The following is an 18,248-nucleotide window of genomic DNA, read 5'->3' as shown; positions in this document are numbered from 1 at the left end:
AACCTGATTTCTGTCTCTATGTGTCTGTTCGGGGTGTTTCGTGTGAGTGGAATTGCACAAGTCATCTTTCTTATCTGCCTTCCTTCATTTATACAGATGACTACAAGGGACATCCACATTGTAGGGCAAGTCAGTACTTCATTCCTTTTTTTAATATTTTATTTACTAGTTTATTTTACATTTAGGAATGTATTGCCTGCATGTAGGTAGGTGCACCCATGTCATGCAACGTCCACAGAGGTCAGAAAAGGGCATCAGATCCCCCTGGAACTGGAATTATACATGGTTGTTAGCTGCCATGTGGGTGCTGGGAATCAAACCCGGGTCCTCTGCAAGAGCAGCCCGTGCTCTTGATCACCGAGCCATCTCTCCAGCCCCTACTTCATTCCTTTTTATGGCCCAGTACTGAATTAAATACAACTGTCTGTCCATTCAGTCACCGATGGACGTGTAAGTGTTTCTTCCCTTTGAATATTGTATCAATGCCCATACATGAACATGCGTGGTTTGGTGATGGAAGTGACGGTGGTAGTAATGGTGGTAATAGTGATGATGGTGGTAGTGACGGTGAGGGTTTGATGATAATAGTGGTGATGGTGGTGATGAGGGGAGTAATGGCAGTGGTGGTGGCAGTGGTGATGGTGATGGGAATGATTGTGGTATTAATGTTGGTAATGGTGGTAGTAATGACGGTGATGGTGTTAGTACTGACAGTGATCTTGGTGCTGGTGGTTTGGTGATGGTATGGTAATGGTGGTAATAGTGATGGTGATGGTGAGGGTTTGATACTAGTGGTGATGGTGATGATGGTGGTGATGGGTCATGCTACAGGAATTACTGCCCAGAAGGACTACAGTGGTTTAAGAAGTTCCTTTACTTGTCTTCACTTGCTCAAGAGCCAGACTCTAATTCTCTTTCCTTGGATAGGAGCTGAAAATTCAGATAACCCAGAAGACCCATAAGAATCACTATTCCCAGGCTGGGCATGGTGGTGCATGCCTTTAATCCCAGCATGCAGGATGCAGAGACAGGTAGATCTCTGTGAGTTCAAGGCCAGCCTGGTCTACATAGCGAGTTCAGGCCATCTGAGGCTACAGGGAAACTCTATCTCAAAAAGACCAAAAATTAATCAATTAATTAAAAAACATAATGGTCATGAATCATTATTCCTCCAAGATTTTACGGCTAAGCATTCAGGGAAACATCAGTAGACAGTGGTAACAGCAATCACAGAGGGTTGGGGGCATAGCCCAGACGGAAGAGTGCTTGCCATCCCCAGCACATAAACCAGAGTGGTGGTACACCCTGGAATCCCAACCCTTGAGAACCTGAGACAGGAGGATTGTGATCTCCATTCCATCCCAGGCTATGTAGTGAGACACAGCCTCAAAGAAAAAAAAACCCTTAGTAGAAATAAGCCACATCTGCAGAGCTGCTGTGCATCCTAGGGAACATTCCAGAACAAAGATGGTCAGCTTTCCTGGAAAGTGTCTGGTAGCAAATATTTTAAACTTTACAGGCTATGAGGTTTCTGTCGTGTCAAATAATTTGGGTCTTCTAGCAAGAAATCAATCATCAACAATGTATAAATAAATGGTCCTGTTTCCAATAAAACCCGATTCATGAACATTGAGTCTTGAATTTCACGTTATTTTTTTGTTTCTTCAAATCAGATAGAACTCAGTGGTAGACAGTATGCTTAGTACGAATGAGGTACTGTGTATCTATGAGGTACTATGTATGGTGTGGTAGACAGCATGCTTAGTACATATGAGGCACTTCATGGGCTGCACAGAGTCAGGTGTGAGCCAGGTCTGAGCCCAGACCAAAGTTGGGACAACAGAAATGAATGAATGACAATATCACTGAGTCAAGATGAATCTTGACCATGTGATACAACATGAAAACACAGAGGATCACGACCCACATGATGACAAGCATATAAAGTCATGGGTATTGAAAATATCTATGTGGGAGAATCCCTGCAGATGCGGTTCCCTTGGGCCTCAGGGAGAATGAGCTACCACACTGTGTTCATGGATGCTCATCACAAAACTGAAACTAAATCAACAACCAAGAAACACAAGAAACAACAGAATGGGGATCTGTGTGATCAGGGTAACAAAATGGAAGGGAAATCCAGTATTTTTGTGGAACCCAAAAAAGCAAAAGTACTTCTGAGGGGACCTTGCAGGAAGGAGGAGAAAGAGACATCGTAGGTAACTTCCTCCTTCTAAATCCAGCAGTGGAGATCCTTCCGGCGTCGCTTGGAACTGTGGGAGAGATGTGCAAGAAAACCTCTTGGACTGGTAAGATGGCTCAGTGGGTAAAGGAGCTTCCCACCAAACCTGATGACCTGAGTTTGAACCCCCAGGACCCACGTAGTGGAAGGAGAGAACCAACCATTGCAAATTGTACTCCACATACACATACACCTGTGCCCACACACGCACATGCAACAGTCAAAATAAATAAATTTGACTCTTTTAAAGAAGAGCTCTTTGCAAATTAAGATTGCAAGTCACATTGAAGGGGCTGGAGAGATGGCTCAGTGGTTAAGAGCATGTATTGCTCTTCCAGAGGACCTGGGTTCAATTCCCAGCACCCATGTCAGGTGACTAACAACCACCTGTAATTGCCTCTTACCATCATGGGTGAGAGAAGAGAGAGAGAGAGAGAGAGAGAGAGAGAGAGAATACAATTTTTTAAAAAAATAATAATAGACTTCACCCACAATGTGCACAGTTACTCCAACCCCTAATCATGACAACCAAAGTGTCCCTAGATATTGACACATGTCTCCTGTGCAGCAAATCACCCCCTGGCTGAGAACCACTAATCCACACTACCCAGAAGGAAGGGCCCAGCTGCAGGCATAAATTTAGGATCTGACAGCAGACACCTGGCAGCTTTCTAAGGCTATCTTTCACCCGATGGGCCTCTCTGCCTGATGGCCACAGTAACTTCCTGAGCCATCTAAACTTGCCCCACAAAGCCCTCTCACTTCCTGTTTCCCCTGCAGTACCAGAACTGCGGTTTCTCAGCAACTGTTGGCATGTTTCCTTCTCTCCTGCCATGAAAGAGCGCAGACCCTCCTCTAGACAAGGGTTGAAGGGCTCCTGCCCAATTACAAGTATCTGAGGGCTCCCCCCAGAGTTTCTGACCTACTAGAGTGGGAGGGAGTCAAATCATTGCATCGCTCTTTTAAGTATTTTATTTATTATTTTATTTTATGTGTATGAATGCATTGCCTGCATGTATGTAAGTGCACCCGTGTCATTCAATGCCCATGTAGGTCAAAAGAGGGCGTCAGATCCCCTGGAAGTGGAGTTATGGACAGTTGTTAGCTGCCATGTGGGTGCTGGGAATTGAACCTGTGTCCTTTGCAAGAGCAGCCAGTATTCTTAACAAGTAAGCCATCTCTCCAGTCCCCTCACTCTTTTTTTTTTTAACCTGAGGTGAAATTCCCATAACCCATCACTCCCTGGGGGGCTATTGGCAGTTCATGATTACTAAGGGAATGGGCATTGTTTCCTTTACTGGTGGAGTCACTGGTAAGTTGCTTGTATTCCAGTAAGTAACACTCCACTCATATCCTAGTAAACTCGGTGGGTCACAAAAACAAAAGGACATGAAGCCAGGTGACACAGCACACGCCTTTATTCCTAGCCCAGAGGATCTCGGTGAGATAGAAGCCAGTCTGGTCTATATAGCCAGTTCCAGGCCAGCCAGGGCTACAGGGTGATCCTGTCTCAAAACAAACAATAAAAAAAGGAATAGGACTTGTTGGGCAAAAAGAATTCAATGGGAGTCAGGGGGGGATACAAGAGAGCAATGGGGGTGAACATGGCCAAAACACATCATATACATGTATGAAATTGTCAAAGGACAATTTTTAATAGAAATAGGAGCAATATGGCTCAGTAGATAAAGGCACCTGCCGCACAAGTCTGATGACCAGTTTGATCCCTGGAACCCACATGGTGGAAAGAAAGAAACAATGTTCACAAACTGTTGTCTGATGGGTGTGCCCAAACACATGCCCACACACATGCCCAAACACACACACACGCCCAAACACACACACACGCCCAAACACACACACACACCCAAACACACACACACACGCCCAAACACACACACACACCCAAACACACACACACGCCCAAACACACAGACACACACCCAAACACACAGACGTCCAAACACACACACACACCCAAACACACACACACGCCCAAACACACACATGCCCACACACACGCCCAAACACACACACGCCCACACACACGCCCAAACACACACATGCCCACACACACGCCCAAACACACACACGCCCACACACACGCCCAAACACACACATGCCCACACACACGCCCAAACACACACACGCCCACACACACGCCCAAACACACACATGCCCACACACACGCCCAAACACACACACGCCCACACACACGCCCAAACACACACACACATGCCCAAACACACACACATGCCCAAACACACACACGCCCAAACACACACATGCCCAAACACACATACATGCCCAAACACACACACACACACCCAAACACACACACAAACACACACACACACAAACACACACACATGCCTAAACACACACACACACCCAAACACACACACACAAACACACGCCCAAACACACACACACGCCCAAACACACACACATCCAAACATACACACACGCCCAAACACACACACACGAACACACACAAATACACACATGCCCAAACACACACACATATGCCCAAACACACACACATGCCCAAATACACATACACACACACACTCATGCATACACACACACAAAATAATAATAATAATAATAATAATAATAATAAATAAGAGGCCATGAATTTGAGACAGAGTGGGTGGGCATGGGAGTTAGAGGGGAGATGGGGGTGGGTGAACATGATGGAAATACAGTACTCACGTATGAAATTCCTTTTCAAAAATTTTAAATGCCGGGTGTGGAGGTGCACAGCTTTAATCCCAGCCTTTTGGAGGCAGAGGCAGGCAGATCTCTGTGAGTTCAAGGCCAGCTTGGTTACGTATTGAGTTCCAGGCCAGCTGGGGCTATAGGGAGACCCTGTCTCAAAAAGAAATTAAAAATTAATTAAAGTTTAAAAATAAAACAAAAACTGTAGAAATTTTTTTACTGTTTTTTTTCAATCCCTAGTACCACAGAAAAAAATAACCATTTTAACACCAGCACATGCCTCTAATCTCAACACTTGGAGGGCTGAGTCAAGAAAATCATGAGTTTGAAGACAGTAAGCTACATAGAAAGACCCTGTCTGAAATAAAAGAGGAGAGAATTAGAGAGGGACAGGAATCAGAAGAAGGTGATGGGAAGAGGGTGAGGGAGCGCAACAGGGAGGGGGGGAGGAGGGAGAGCGGGGGAGGAGGAGGGGGAAGAGGAGGAGGGGGGAGGGAAGGAGAAAAGGAAGGGGAGAGAAGAGGAGGGGGAGGGGAGAAAATTTAACCTTTTTAAAGCAGCGTTTAGTATACCCACAGTAGTGTACAAACACTGCCCTCTGCAATCTAAACATGTTTTCATGACCCAAAAGGAAAACCCTGTACCCATAAAGTGGTCACTGTCAACAATTAATCTGCTCTCTGTCTCTATGATGTGTCTGTTCGGGGTGTTTTGTATGAACAAAATCACACATCATCTTTCGTGTCTGCCTCCCTTTACATATATAGCTCACTACAAGGATCATCCACATTGCAGGGCGTGTTGATACTTCATTCCTTTTAATGGACAAATCCTGCACTGTCCACACCTCTCTGTCCATTCATTCGTTGATGAATACGTGTTGTTGCTGCCTTTTAGAATTTTGTCTCAAGGCCCATGCATGTATGTACATTCTGGTGAGCATCTGCTTTTGAGTCTTCAGAACTTGTAGAAGTACCTTCACATATTACAAGCTCCTGATGATCATGGTGGTAGAGGTGCTGGTGATGGTGTTGATAGTGGTAGAGATGGTAGATGGGATGGTAGTGATGCTGGTAGTGGTGATGGTAGTAAAGGTGGTGGTGGTACTGATGGTGGTGATGATGATTGCAAAGGTGATAGTAATGGTGATGGTGGTGGTGGAGGTGATGGTGATGATGATGATGATGATGATGATGGCAGTGGTGGAGGTGATGGTGGTGGTGGTCTGGTCCAGGAGTCACTCTCCAGAAGGACTACAGTGGTTCAGGAAACTCCCTTGCTTGTCTTCACCTGTTCAAGACCCAGATTCTAGTCCTTTTTTCCAGGGAGCTGATCACTCAGATGACTGAGAAGACCCATGGGAAGTACACACAGTTCCCCAGATATTTCATGCCCTGGCGTCCAGGGAGATGCCACAGGCGGCAGCAATAAAAGTGCACGGGCAAGGGGTGGGAATGTGGCTCAGTTGGCAGTGGGCTTGCGTAGCCTGCACAAAACCCAGGGTCCCACCCTCAGCACTGCATTAACTGGGCATGGAGGGGGGCCATGCCTGTAATTGCAGCACTCAGGAGGTGGAAGCAACAGCATCAGAAGTTCAAGGTCAAGCCTCAGTTACATAGGAAGTTCAAGCTCAGCCTGGACTACACGAGACCCTGTCTTAATGGTGAAGAGGAAGGGAATTAGTGATAGAAGGCGACAGAGTGGTGATATGGATTGGAGCAGGGACCCAGAGACAAGAGCAAGGTTGTGAGCACTTCACCTGTGACTCTCAGCTACAGGGGGTTGCTCCTCTCCGACCAGTTAGAATGCTTCTCTTACCAACAGATGTAAGATCCTGCATGGCTAGAGTTTACATTTTGGAAGAAGAACTCAGCCTCATCCTGGAAGTCCTGTGGGGTTTTATTCTGCCACACCAGAGAGCTGCCTGCTTGCTCCAGGAGATACTGACTTGTCCCTGAAGATCCTCTACAGAAGATGGAGAGGGAACTTCCCTGTGCAACCACAGGAACCGGTACTGCCCGGATGGACAGCTGGGGAAGAGTCGCTGGAAGAGAGAAGACTGAGTTACAGAATGCTAGATGGAGCTGGGGCTGGGGTTCAATTGCTAGAGTTCTTGCAGAGCATGCATGAGACCCTGTGTTCTATCCTCAGCACCACTTAAACTCCTGGAGAGAGGAGAACAGAAGTTCAAGGTCATTTTAGACTACATAGCAAGTTTAAGGCCAGTCAGGAGCCATGAAAAGAAAAAAAAAAAAAAAACACGGACTATTGGTTACCAGGAAATTGCCCTTTGCTCTTTCCTCAAGGAGGCTCAGAAGGTTGGGAAGCTCTCCCACAGTCAGACAAAGCTGGGCAGTGGATCAACTCACCCTCCCCAGGTTTGAATCCTAACTGCTATTTCTTGTCTCTGGGACTGTGGTTAAGAACTTCTCCTCTGCCTCGGTCTCTCCATGGGGTAAAGGTAGAAGCTGCCCGTCTCTGCCGTCACCTGATTCACACACACACGCACACACACACACACACACACACACACACACACACACACACCTAGCTTCGTTTAATAGCATTCTGACTGCTGTATGGTTTTCGGACTGAGTCTGATAAGATTGTGTCCTATGTGTTCCTGATATCTAGGTAATTATTAACGTGTCTTTTGTTGCAGGCACTGCTGTTACACTGCACAGCAGTAGGCTTGTTGCTGGCATCTGCTCCAGTTCCCCGAGTCTAACTTAGTTTTGCATTCTTCTTGCAATTTTTTTCCCATACATGGCATAGGCTGCGTCTTTTTGAGACAGGGTCTCCCTGTAGCCCCAGCTGTCCTGGAACTCACTATGTAGACCAGGCTGGCCTTGAACTCACAGAAATCCGCCTGCCTCTGCCTCCCAAGTGCTGGGATTAAAGGCGGACGCCACCACGCCCGGAACTAGAGACATGGAAAAGGAACTAGAGACATGGCTCAGTGTTTAAGAGCACTGGCTGCCCTTGCAAAGGACCTGTGTTCAGTTCCCAGCCCCCACATAACAGCTAATAATCATCCCTAATCCAATTCCAGGAAATCCGACACCCTCTTCTTGCCTCTATGGGCATTGCACAATATAAATGTACTTACATATATGCAAGCAACACATAAAATAAAAATAAATGAATCAAAAAAGTCAGTTTTTAAGAAAGAAATGCTAGAGTTTAAGACAGCAAGTTTGGAATTCTGGGGAAGATAAGTAGAAGGCTTGCAGCTGGATGTGAGGACCTGAGCCAGCTAGGTAGGAGGAAGGATGGGGCTCTTGGAAAAACAATAAAGCCCATCTCAGCAGGCTCTGGCTGGCTGGTGTGGAGCCTCTCCCTGAGCCAGACATCTTTGCCTTTTCCCCATGTAAACTTCTCAACTTTGGGGGTAGTTACAAGTTTATACACATTCCTGCATCTAATTGTAACAGACTGAATTGTGTGGGTGAGTATGGCTTCTCAGAAAACACTTGGGAAGCAGAGGTTGGAGGGTCAGAAGTATAAGGTCGCGGGGTGTGGTGGCACACGCCTTCAGACCCAGCACTCGGGAGGCAGAGGCAGGTGGATCTCTTTAAGTTTGAGGTCAACCTGGTCTACAGAGTGAGTTCCAGGACAGCTGGGGCTACAAGGAGACCCTGTTTCAAAAGGACCGAAAAAAAGAAGAAGTATAAGGTCAAGGCCGGTGAGATGACTCAGCAGGTAAAAGTGCTTGCTGCTAAGCCTGACAACCTGAGTTCGATCCCCAGGTCCTGCACAGTAGAATGAGAAAACCAACTCCTTTTCTGCAAGTGGTCCTCTGGCCTCCATAAACATTCCATGGTATGCACACAATAAAATAAATAAACAATAAATAAATAAATAAATAAATAATAAGTTTTTCAAATAAAACTTAAAATTCAAGGTCATCTCTGGTGACGTAGTAAGTTTGAAGTTACCCTGGAACACATAAGACCCTGTCTCAAAAAAAGCGATCAACAAGGACATAAAATATGGGCCTGGAGGGATGGCTTAGTAATCAAGAGTATTTGCTGCTCTTCAAGAGGACCCTAATTCAAACCCCAACACCCATGTCAGGTAGCTTACAATTTCACTGTAACTCTAGCTCCAGAGGATCTGACACAATCTTCTGGCCTCCATGGGTACCCACACATGTCACATACATTCACCCAAATGCACACACATACACATACATAAAAATAAATAAAAAATTAAAAGAAGTGCTAAGTATCTCATAAGAATGACACAGATGGGCTGGAGAGATGGCTCAGCATTAACAGCACTGGCTGCTCTTGTAGTGAACCCAGGTTCAGTTCTGAGCATCCACATGGCAGAGAGTAACCATCCATAACTCTAGTTCCATGGGCTCCAACTCCCTCTTCTGGTCTCCACAAGCACTGCATGCACGTGGTGCACTCATACATGTACAGGCAAAACACTCATACACATAAGATAAAATAAAATTAATTAATAAGAGCTGGGCATGTTGGTGAATGCCTTTAATCCAAGTACTTGGGAAAGGCTGATCTCTGTGAGTTCAAGGCCAGACTCATCTACGTAACAAGTTCCAGGCCAGCTGGGGCTACAGGGAGATCCTGTCTCAAAAGACAAAAATAATTAACTAGTTAATTAAAATGAAAAGAATGACACAGCAATTAAATGAGATAATTCCCTACAATGGGCTTGAAACAGTGCCAGAAGTGGTAAACTGTTTTTTGAGACAGGGGCTCATGGAGCCCTGGCTGGTTTTGAATCCAAGAATGACCTTGAATTACTGATTCTTCTACCTCTACTTCCCAAGTGTTAGGCTTGCAGGCTTGTGCCTCCACACCTGGATGAAGCATAGTGAACTTTTAATAAATGTCACATTGTAGTTATTCTTACAAGGTGACATATAACAATAACTATTCACATAGAGAACTAAGACTGCCTAATGACTGATTTCTAAGGCTAATCTTTGCCTGCCTGGCAGTGAGTCTTTGAATGGTGTCCCATGCTCCCATAGCAAAATCCTATTCCCAAACTCAGTTTCCCACAGTTTTGAAAGTTTCCTATTACCTAGTGGAATGCTTCATGTGTTCAGTGAGTTGCAGATAGTTGCCTACACTACTCTAAATAGCAGGTCACTAGCTCAGTTATCCGACATTCTCACGCTTAACCCCTACCCCCACCAAATAATGAAGTGTATTGTCTCCCATAGCCGAAACCCACAGCTATATCCTGGCACTCTTCTCCAGACACCCAAGAAATGGATCCCCTTATACATCAGCTTTTATTTTGGTCAATTTCCACCCATAACAATTTCAAGCCTCTGTGTGAGTTCATTATACATGATCTACATGTTTACAGAGTTCACAAGTGCCCAGTAGTAGATTTTTTTCATGAATATGCAATTTTTTAATATTTTATTTATTATTTTTATTTTATGTGTATGAGTGTTTTGCCTGCATGTGTGTAAGTGCAACCATGTCATGCAAGGCCTGAGGAGGTCAGAAGAAGGTGTCAGATTCCCCCAGAACTGGAGTTATGGATGGTTGTTAGCCACCATGTGGGTGCTGGGAATCAAACCCAAGTCCTCTGCAAGAGCAGTTTAATAAAATGCAATAAAATGCAAATACACTCATACCACATAAAATAAAAATAACAAAGTTTTTTTAAAAACTTCATTTCAAATGAGTTGGAGTTACAACTTGTCAAGAAAGCTGAGTGTGGGGTACAAGCCTATAATCTTAACTACCAAGAAAGCTAAAGCTAGACAGAGGCAGGCAGATCTCTGTGAGTTCAAGGCCAGCCTGGTCTGTATAGTAAGTTCCAGGCCAGCTGGGGCTACAGGGAGACCCTGTCTCAAAAATAGCCAAAAAAAAAAAGATTGAAAAAAAAGCAGGAAGACTGGAAGTTTGGGGCTTTTCTAAGCTACAAAGTGAGTTCAAGATCAACCTGGGCAATTTAATGAGTTCCTGTCTCAATGTGAAAAGTTAAACGAGAGGTGAGGTTATAGCTCAGTGGTGGAGTGCCTGTCTAGAATCTGAAAACAAAGGCCTGGGAATGTAGCTTAGTGGTAGAGCACCTGCCTAGAATCCACCAGTGAGGGGCTAGAGGCAGGGAACAGAATTAGAGCCCTTGCCTAGCATGCATGAGACCTTCAGCTCAATTTCCAATAATGAATAAAAGAAAAGAAAAGAAGAAAGAAAAGAAAAGAGGTGGAAAAAAAAGAATATTGGTCAGAAACTTTTGGTTGAGATAGCTTTGGGCTGCAGACATCGACAATAACCATCATGATGACCCTGATGTACTGGGCCCTTTCTGGATTGTTAGAGCAATCCAGACCACCAACCCTATCTGCCTCATTGCTACATGCGGGGCTGGAGAGATGGCTCAGTGATTAAGAGCACTGGCTGCTTTTGCAGAGGACCTAAGTTCGATTTCCAGCACCTACATGGCGGCTAACAACCACCCTAACTCTAGTTTCAGGGGATCCAACACCCTTTTCTGACCTCCTTGGGCATTTCACGACACAGGTGCGCTTAAATATATGCAGGCAATACACTTATACACATTTTTTTAAGAAATCAAAAAAATCGCATGTAATGATGAGTATTACAACTACCATCCAAATGGTACAACCCATCATAAAAATGCAGGTTCTGGACCCAATTAGAGAACTAAGCTAAGGCAGCACAGCTTGCAGAGGGTGAAGCTGGGATTTCCATCTGCATCTGCCTTAACAGCAAGAGTACCTTACCCCGTAAGTAGGCATCCCTGGAGGAACCCAGAGGGGGAGGATGGTCAAGATGAGCTAGCAGCCTGGCTAGCAAATCCGCACCTCCTATGCCAGCCTGTCTCAGCGCTCCTCAATCTTACTGGAGTATTTCAAGCATCCCCTGCCATCCATGTGGTCCTGGGAGGGCAAAGGGCCTCTCAGGTCTTAGTCAGGCTATAACAATAGCCATACTGGTGGGGGTGTCAAACAGCACCAACTCTAATTGGGTGGTATTGGCCTCCGCGCGAGACACTGATATTCAGGTAGCTCTAGCTCTCTTGGTCAAACCAGATCAGAGTTACCTTGGAGAAGTCCTCAGGGTACCCAGGAGATGGACTCACCATTCTTGATGACTATGAGGGTCAGACTCAATCCTGAAAGACAGGAGAGAGAGGTCAATGATAGAGCCTCAGGCTCAGTCCAGAAATCTGAGGGGATGGACATGGAGGGGAAATAGGAGACAGGCAGCCGAAACCAGAGGCCAGACCTGGAAGACCAGTCACCCTCATTTTCTGTGCAGTCCAGAACTCACCAAGGTAGAACATGGTGAAGGCACGAGCCATAGCTGTGCCCAGACTCAGCAAGAAGAAAGACAGCAGTACATAGAGTGGTTGACCTGGAAGAAAGAGCCCTTTGTCACCAGGATGTCACATGATACCATCACAGGAAAGGGTACAGCCCTGGGGCCCCATCCCCACCCTCACTCAACTGCACTATTTTTGATAACTTCTAGGCTGCGGTCAGAGAAATGAAGATTTGGAAGATAATGTGAAAACTTGATCAGATGTCCGTTAAGAACCTTTGAGAGGGACTAGGGCTATAGCTCAGTTGGTAGAGTGCTTGCCTCCCATGCACAAAGCCCTAGGTTTCATATCCAGCCCAGCACAACATGAAATAGGTGTGGTGGCACACACCAGGACGTGGAAGGGGGGAGATGAGGAGTTCAAGGTCATCCTCAGCTACATAGCAAGTTCAGGGCCAGCCTGGGATACTTATAAGGCTCTAAGGCTCTGTTTCAAAATGTATAAACAAAGAAGCTATGAGAGAGACTGGGGATGAAGTTCAGTGATGGATTACCTGCGTGGCACATGCCAGACCTTCTGTCAAACCTCTAACAGAAGAAAATCTAAGAGAGCCCTGGTATGATGGAACACACCTTTAATCCCAGCACGCAGGAAGCAGAGACAGATGGATCACTGCAAGTTCCAGGCCAGCCTGGTCTACATGGTGAGTTCCAGGCCAGCCAAGGCTACATAGTGAGACCCTGTCTCAAAAAATTATAATAATCTAGGTGTAGAGAGATGGATCAACAGTTAAAGAGCACTGGCTGCTCTTGCAGAGGACCCAGGTTCATTTCCTAGCACCCACATGGCATCAGTAACTCCAGTTCCAGGGGATCTAACACCCTCGTATGGACTCTGTGAGCATTGCATGCATATGGGTGCACTTACAAACGTGCAGGCAAAGCATTCATACACATGAAATAAAAATAAATGAATAAAAAAAATTAAAGATTATTTGTGTGGTATGTATTTTTATAAAACTAGGTTGCTGTTTTTGGATGATTTGCATGTTAAGTTCACTGGTTTTTTTTTTTTTTTTTTGGTCTTTTTGAGACAGGGTTTCCCTGTAGCCCCAGCTGTCCTGGAACTCACTATGTAGACCAGGCTGGCCTTGAACTCACAGAGATCTGCCTGCCTCTGCCTCTCGAGTGCTGGGATTAAAGGCGTGCGCCACCACGCCCGGCTGCTAGTTCACTTCTTTTTAAAAAAAAAAAATCTTTATTGAGAATTTCGTACACGCATATAAGGTGTTTTGCTCAAGTCCATGCCCACTCCAACACCTCCCATATCTCCCCACCACTGTTTTCTGACAACTTCGTATATTTTCTTTCGTTCATTCTTTCTTTCTTTCTTTCTTTTTAATGGGGCTTTTTGCTACTCTAACATTCCCCCCTCTGAAGAGGTAACCCTAAAATCTTTCAGGGATTAGATAAGAGTTCCCAAATATCACTTCTAAACGGTGTTCTTGATCGCCATAAGGAAAAAAATTAATTCAAGAATGCCCTCTTCTGTCAAGACAGTAAACTGCAGTCTTTGCTAGATGAATCTTGAGGGATAGGTGCAGATGTAGAGGAAGAACATGGGTGTCTTTGATTTTTTTTTTTAATTCAAAATCTTGGGCTGGAGAGGCGGCTCAGTGGTTAAGAGCATTTGCTGCTCTTGCAAAGGACCCGAGTTTGGTTCAAAGCACTCTTTTTTGGTGGCTCACAACCACCTATAACTCTAGCTCCAGGGGATCTGACACCGTCTTCTGGCCTCCATGAGGGGATGTTCTGTGTGATACACACACACACACACACACACACACACACACACACACACAAATACACAAAACTGTTTTAATCTTAAATATCTCTCCTCTCTGTCTTTCTGTCCCCTGTCTCTCTGTATCTCTCTCACCTTCACCACACAGTCTGTCTGACATAACTCCATCATTTCTCTCCTCATGTCCCCCTCCCTCTGGGCATGCTCACAAGCCCCTTCCTGCAGCCTGCAGCCTTTTCCTACTGTTCTCACACCGAAGATTCTCTCTTTGCTAGTGGCGGTTTTAGGAGATTCTCGGTCCTGCCATTACTGCTCATAACAGTTGGTGGTAGCTTTTTTTCTAGTACCAGAATTAGGGTCTTTTTTTTTTACTTGTCTGTCCTGTAGGAAATATATCATTTTTAGGATTTTTTAACATTAGCTCTGTTTGTTTTATTTTGTCCATGATATTTTATGGCTGATTATTTTTAGCAGCTTTTATTATAGCTTTAAGCAGTAAAGGTGCATCAGGAGACAAGGTCATCTGAGGAAACCGAGTTCCTAGGACCTTATCCTCAACATTAAGGTTTTGATCAAGAGGCGAGCCATGAAGCCAAGCCAAGGACACCAAGTCCTGTCCATGTCCCCTAGATACCCATAAAAGAATGACAGTCATAAAGATAATAGCAAGCAAAATACAGCCAAGTACACTGAAGATTTTTTTTTGCACTGTCAGTTTCAAGAGGCAACCTTTCTTGAAGCTTTAGCCTCAACCTGTGGAGGATCTCACGAGGACTCCATTGGAGACAGCATGACAATTTTTTTTTTTAATGAATTTTGTGTGCTTCTCGGCGTAGAGAAGAGATAGAAGTGAAGATCAGTCTGAAGATGACTGGAAGCAGAAAAAGAATAAGTAGAATGACTCCAACAATTATTTTTATAGTAATTAAATTATGCATTTAATTAAAAGGCTTGAGAGACTGAATATTATTCCTTAAGGATTGTGCTAGAATTTTTATGTTTTTATTATTTAAATGAGCTTTACTTACTGAAGTTATTTGCTCTTGTAAATCTTTTATATCGTGTGATATTTTTGTATTTTTTTATATTTCTAACAAACGATTTTTGGTAGTATTTTAATTTAAGGACGAATTGTATTGTAATGGAGTTACACAAATAAACTTAAAACTTGTATGACATTTTGTGGAGAGCTGTACCTTTAAATTTTGTACTTTCTGTCCTAGAGCTAGCACTACTTTTTTAAAGCATTTAATTTTATATTTAATTTTTGATTAATACTATATTGATTCGCTAATGCTAAAGAAATATTTTTATTGAGATTATTTACAAAATGTGCCTTTCTGACTTTTTTTACCAAAGCTACAATAGAAACAGTAAGTGAGGTCAAAATGGAGATCAATGCACTTATACCCAATATCAAAGCAGCTACAAATCTCTTAGGTCTAATAAGCTCACTAAGATTTTTTTAAAGTTTGTAAAGCAGAATTATCATACCAAGGATTTTCCTCAAGGTCGACTGGAAGCATAACAAAACTTGGTTTTTTTAAGAGTACTATTACAGAATGATTTTTGTCTAATGCAGAAGTAAGACAATTTGTAAAAACACAATTAATACAATTTATATGGTATGATTTTTTTATAATTGGTTATGTTGATATTATTAGGGTTTTTGTCAATATTTTATACGGATATTAATACACGCTCTTACCCCTACTGAGGTAGATATGGTTTTTTTTTTTTTTTTTTTTTGGGTTTCTTGAGTAGCAACATGTTTGCCGCAGCAAAAAGCCGGAAGAGACTCGGAAAAATGTCCGTTTTATCATGTTTAGGCGAGTGGCTCACATAGACAGGCGCCGCCCATCCTGGCGTATATTATCTTTTGACTGGCTCTCCCAGAGTATTAGGAATAAATCCATTAAATTTTTTTGTTTTATTTTTTAAATATTTAGTATAATTATAATCAGGATTTGGTATAGAGAAATCATAAATAGAATCCTTAGACCCTAGAGGCTGATGTTTAGATACTTTAGAAGAAAACCCACAATTTAGCCATTTTGGATAAGTGATAAGGGAATTCCAAAATTGATCTTTATTATGATACTTTTGAAGACAGTTTTTTAAAGGCATGTCAATATCAGGATCTAAAAAGGTTTTATTATAGGTGTGATACCCCAAAGTTATCACCCCCAATTTCCACATTAATCTTTTACCAGAATCAGAGCTGCAATCAGGAGCATCAGTATAGAAGTTTCTATAGTTAATAGGCAAACATCCTGGAGGCACTTTCCCTTTTAAAGCTATGCAAATAGGAGTAGTATTAGACATTTTTTTATAATCTAATGTGGTTGAAGTCACATGAGTAGTTCTAAAATCTTTAGAACCACCCAATAACTGGTGTTATTAGTCACTATCTTAACTTGTGGTTCATCTCCCCATCCCACTGGGTGTAGGAGAGGAGGATTGGGAACATAAGCCGAATAAAATTTCCCAGATGCAACATAAGCCCAATACCTGTACAGTCAAAACTGTCAGAATAGCAAGAAATATATTTTTTTGTGATTGGTTGCCCTGCTGTGGCCATAATGTTTTCCACTTTATGAGTCAATTTTTTTACTTGTCCCCAGGTGTGCGGACTGGCTTTCGGCGTTGATCGAGCCTGCGAGGGGGGGGGGACATGTTCAGCTTTTGTAGTTTGTGTATTATAGATCTTAGCTCCCCTTGATTTTTTTTTTTCTGGACTTGGTTGAAGGGCTTGATGAGTCAGTCTGGGATCCACAAGGGTGTTTTAGCATCCTGTGGAAACACACATGCATATCCTCTTCCCAAGGTTATTAAGACATCAGGCCCTTCCCATTGACCCGACAAGAGGTCTTTTTACAGAACTTATGGGTAATTTGACACTTTTATTTCCCCCCAGTGTTTTTGCATAGGGGTTAAGTTATTTTGATATGTGTTAAGATGATTTAAAGTAAAAAGAGCATGATTAAGTAATTGGTGTGGTGAATAATAATGTCCCTTTTCTCTTAATCTTTGCAATTGTAATTTAAGATTTTGATGAGTATTTTTTATAATAGCTTGGCCTTGTGGATTGTATGGGATACCAGTGATATGTCTTATTTCCCATGTATCACAAAATTTTCTAAAAGTATTTGAAGTATTAGCTGGGGCATTATCAGTTTTTAATTGTTTTGGGATGCCCAATACCATAAAACTTGCAATCATGTGTTGAATAACGTCTTTGACTGCCTCTCCTGTTCTTGCCGAGGCAAAAACAGCATGAGAGCATGTATCCACAGTAACATGTACGAAAGCAAGCCTGCCAAATTCTGAGATGTGAGTCACATCCATTTGCCATAGGACTTGAGGTTTTAACCCTCGAGGATTAACACCCATTTTTTGAGGATAATAAGCTTTTGGGCAATAATTACAGTTTTTTACTATTTGTCTAGCTTGTTCTCTAGTAATGTTAAACATTTTTTAAGTGCTAAAGCATTTTGATAATGTAGTTCATGACTTTGCTGAGCCAATTTTATGACATTATTAATTGTTATTTTCTTAGTAAGCAAGTCAGCCATTCTATTCCCTAAGGATAAAGGTCCTGGTAAATTAGTATGACTTCGTATATGTCCTATGTATATTTTTCCCTTTTATTATTAATAGTTTGTTTTAATTTTTGTAGCAAAGGCAACATTTTTGAGCTTCCTGAGAGTAGGGCTGTCTCTATAGCCAGAAATAGATTAACTACATACTTAGAGTCAGTATATAGGTTAAGAGGTTGAGTATAATGTTTTGTTGCCATGATAACTGCAGAAATCTCCGCCTGCTGAGCAGAAAATTTTTCACACCTTTTTATCAAAGGTGGTCTATCTGGTGAGTAAACCACAGATGTTCCATTTGAGGAGCCATCTGTGAAAATTAATATAGCATCTTCTATAGGTGTTTCTTTAATGAGGGAAATATTATGTCTGTTTTTTGTACAAACTTTAATATAGGATGTTGGGGAAGATGATATTTTATTTGCCCTGCATAATTTATCAGTGCCAATCCCCTGTCATCATCATTTTGTAATAAATACTCTAATTGTTGTCTTTTATAAGGGATAATTATATTATGTACATTTTTACCAAATAATTCTTTTGATTTAATTCTCCCCTTAATTATTAATTGGCTACATAAATAAATATAATATTTCCCTCAA

At 42.9% G+C, this 18,248-nt stretch overlaps 1 protein-coding gene across 1 annotated transcript in view; it reads right to left on the bottom strand.

Annotated features, from left to right (window-relative positions):
* Positions 1 to 6,181: 6,181 nt before the first annotated feature.
* LOC115072614 (leukocyte immunoglobulin-like receptor subfamily A member 1) overlaps positions 6,182 to 18,248 on the bottom strand; it is a 15,849-nt gene continuing 3,782 nt past the window's right edge. The window contains exons 2-4 of the mRNA XM_029570169.1: positions 12,256 to 12,339; positions 12,065 to 12,097; positions 6,182 to 7,007 (exon numbers count right to left, since the gene is read on the bottom strand). Of these exons, the coding sequence (XP_029426029.1) occupies positions 6,778 to 7,007; positions 12,065 to 12,097; positions 12,256 to 12,286 (294 nt within the window). The 5' untranslated portion in view covers positions 12,287 to 12,339 and the 3' untranslated portion in view covers positions 6,182 to 6,777. The remainder of the gene's footprint in view (positions 7,008 to 12,064; positions 12,098 to 12,255; positions 12,340 to 18,248) is intronic.

The sequence above is a fragment of the Nannospalax galili genome, unplaced genomic scaffold (genome assembly GCF_000622305.1).
Source record: "Nannospalax galili isolate Female #2095 unplaced genomic scaffold, S.galili_v1.0 scaffold842, whole genome shotgun sequence".
Classification (NCBI taxonomy): domain Eukaryota; kingdom Metazoa; phylum Chordata; class Mammalia; order Rodentia; family Spalacidae; genus Nannospalax; species Nannospalax galili.
This window is presented reverse-complemented; position numbering and strand designations above follow the sequence as displayed.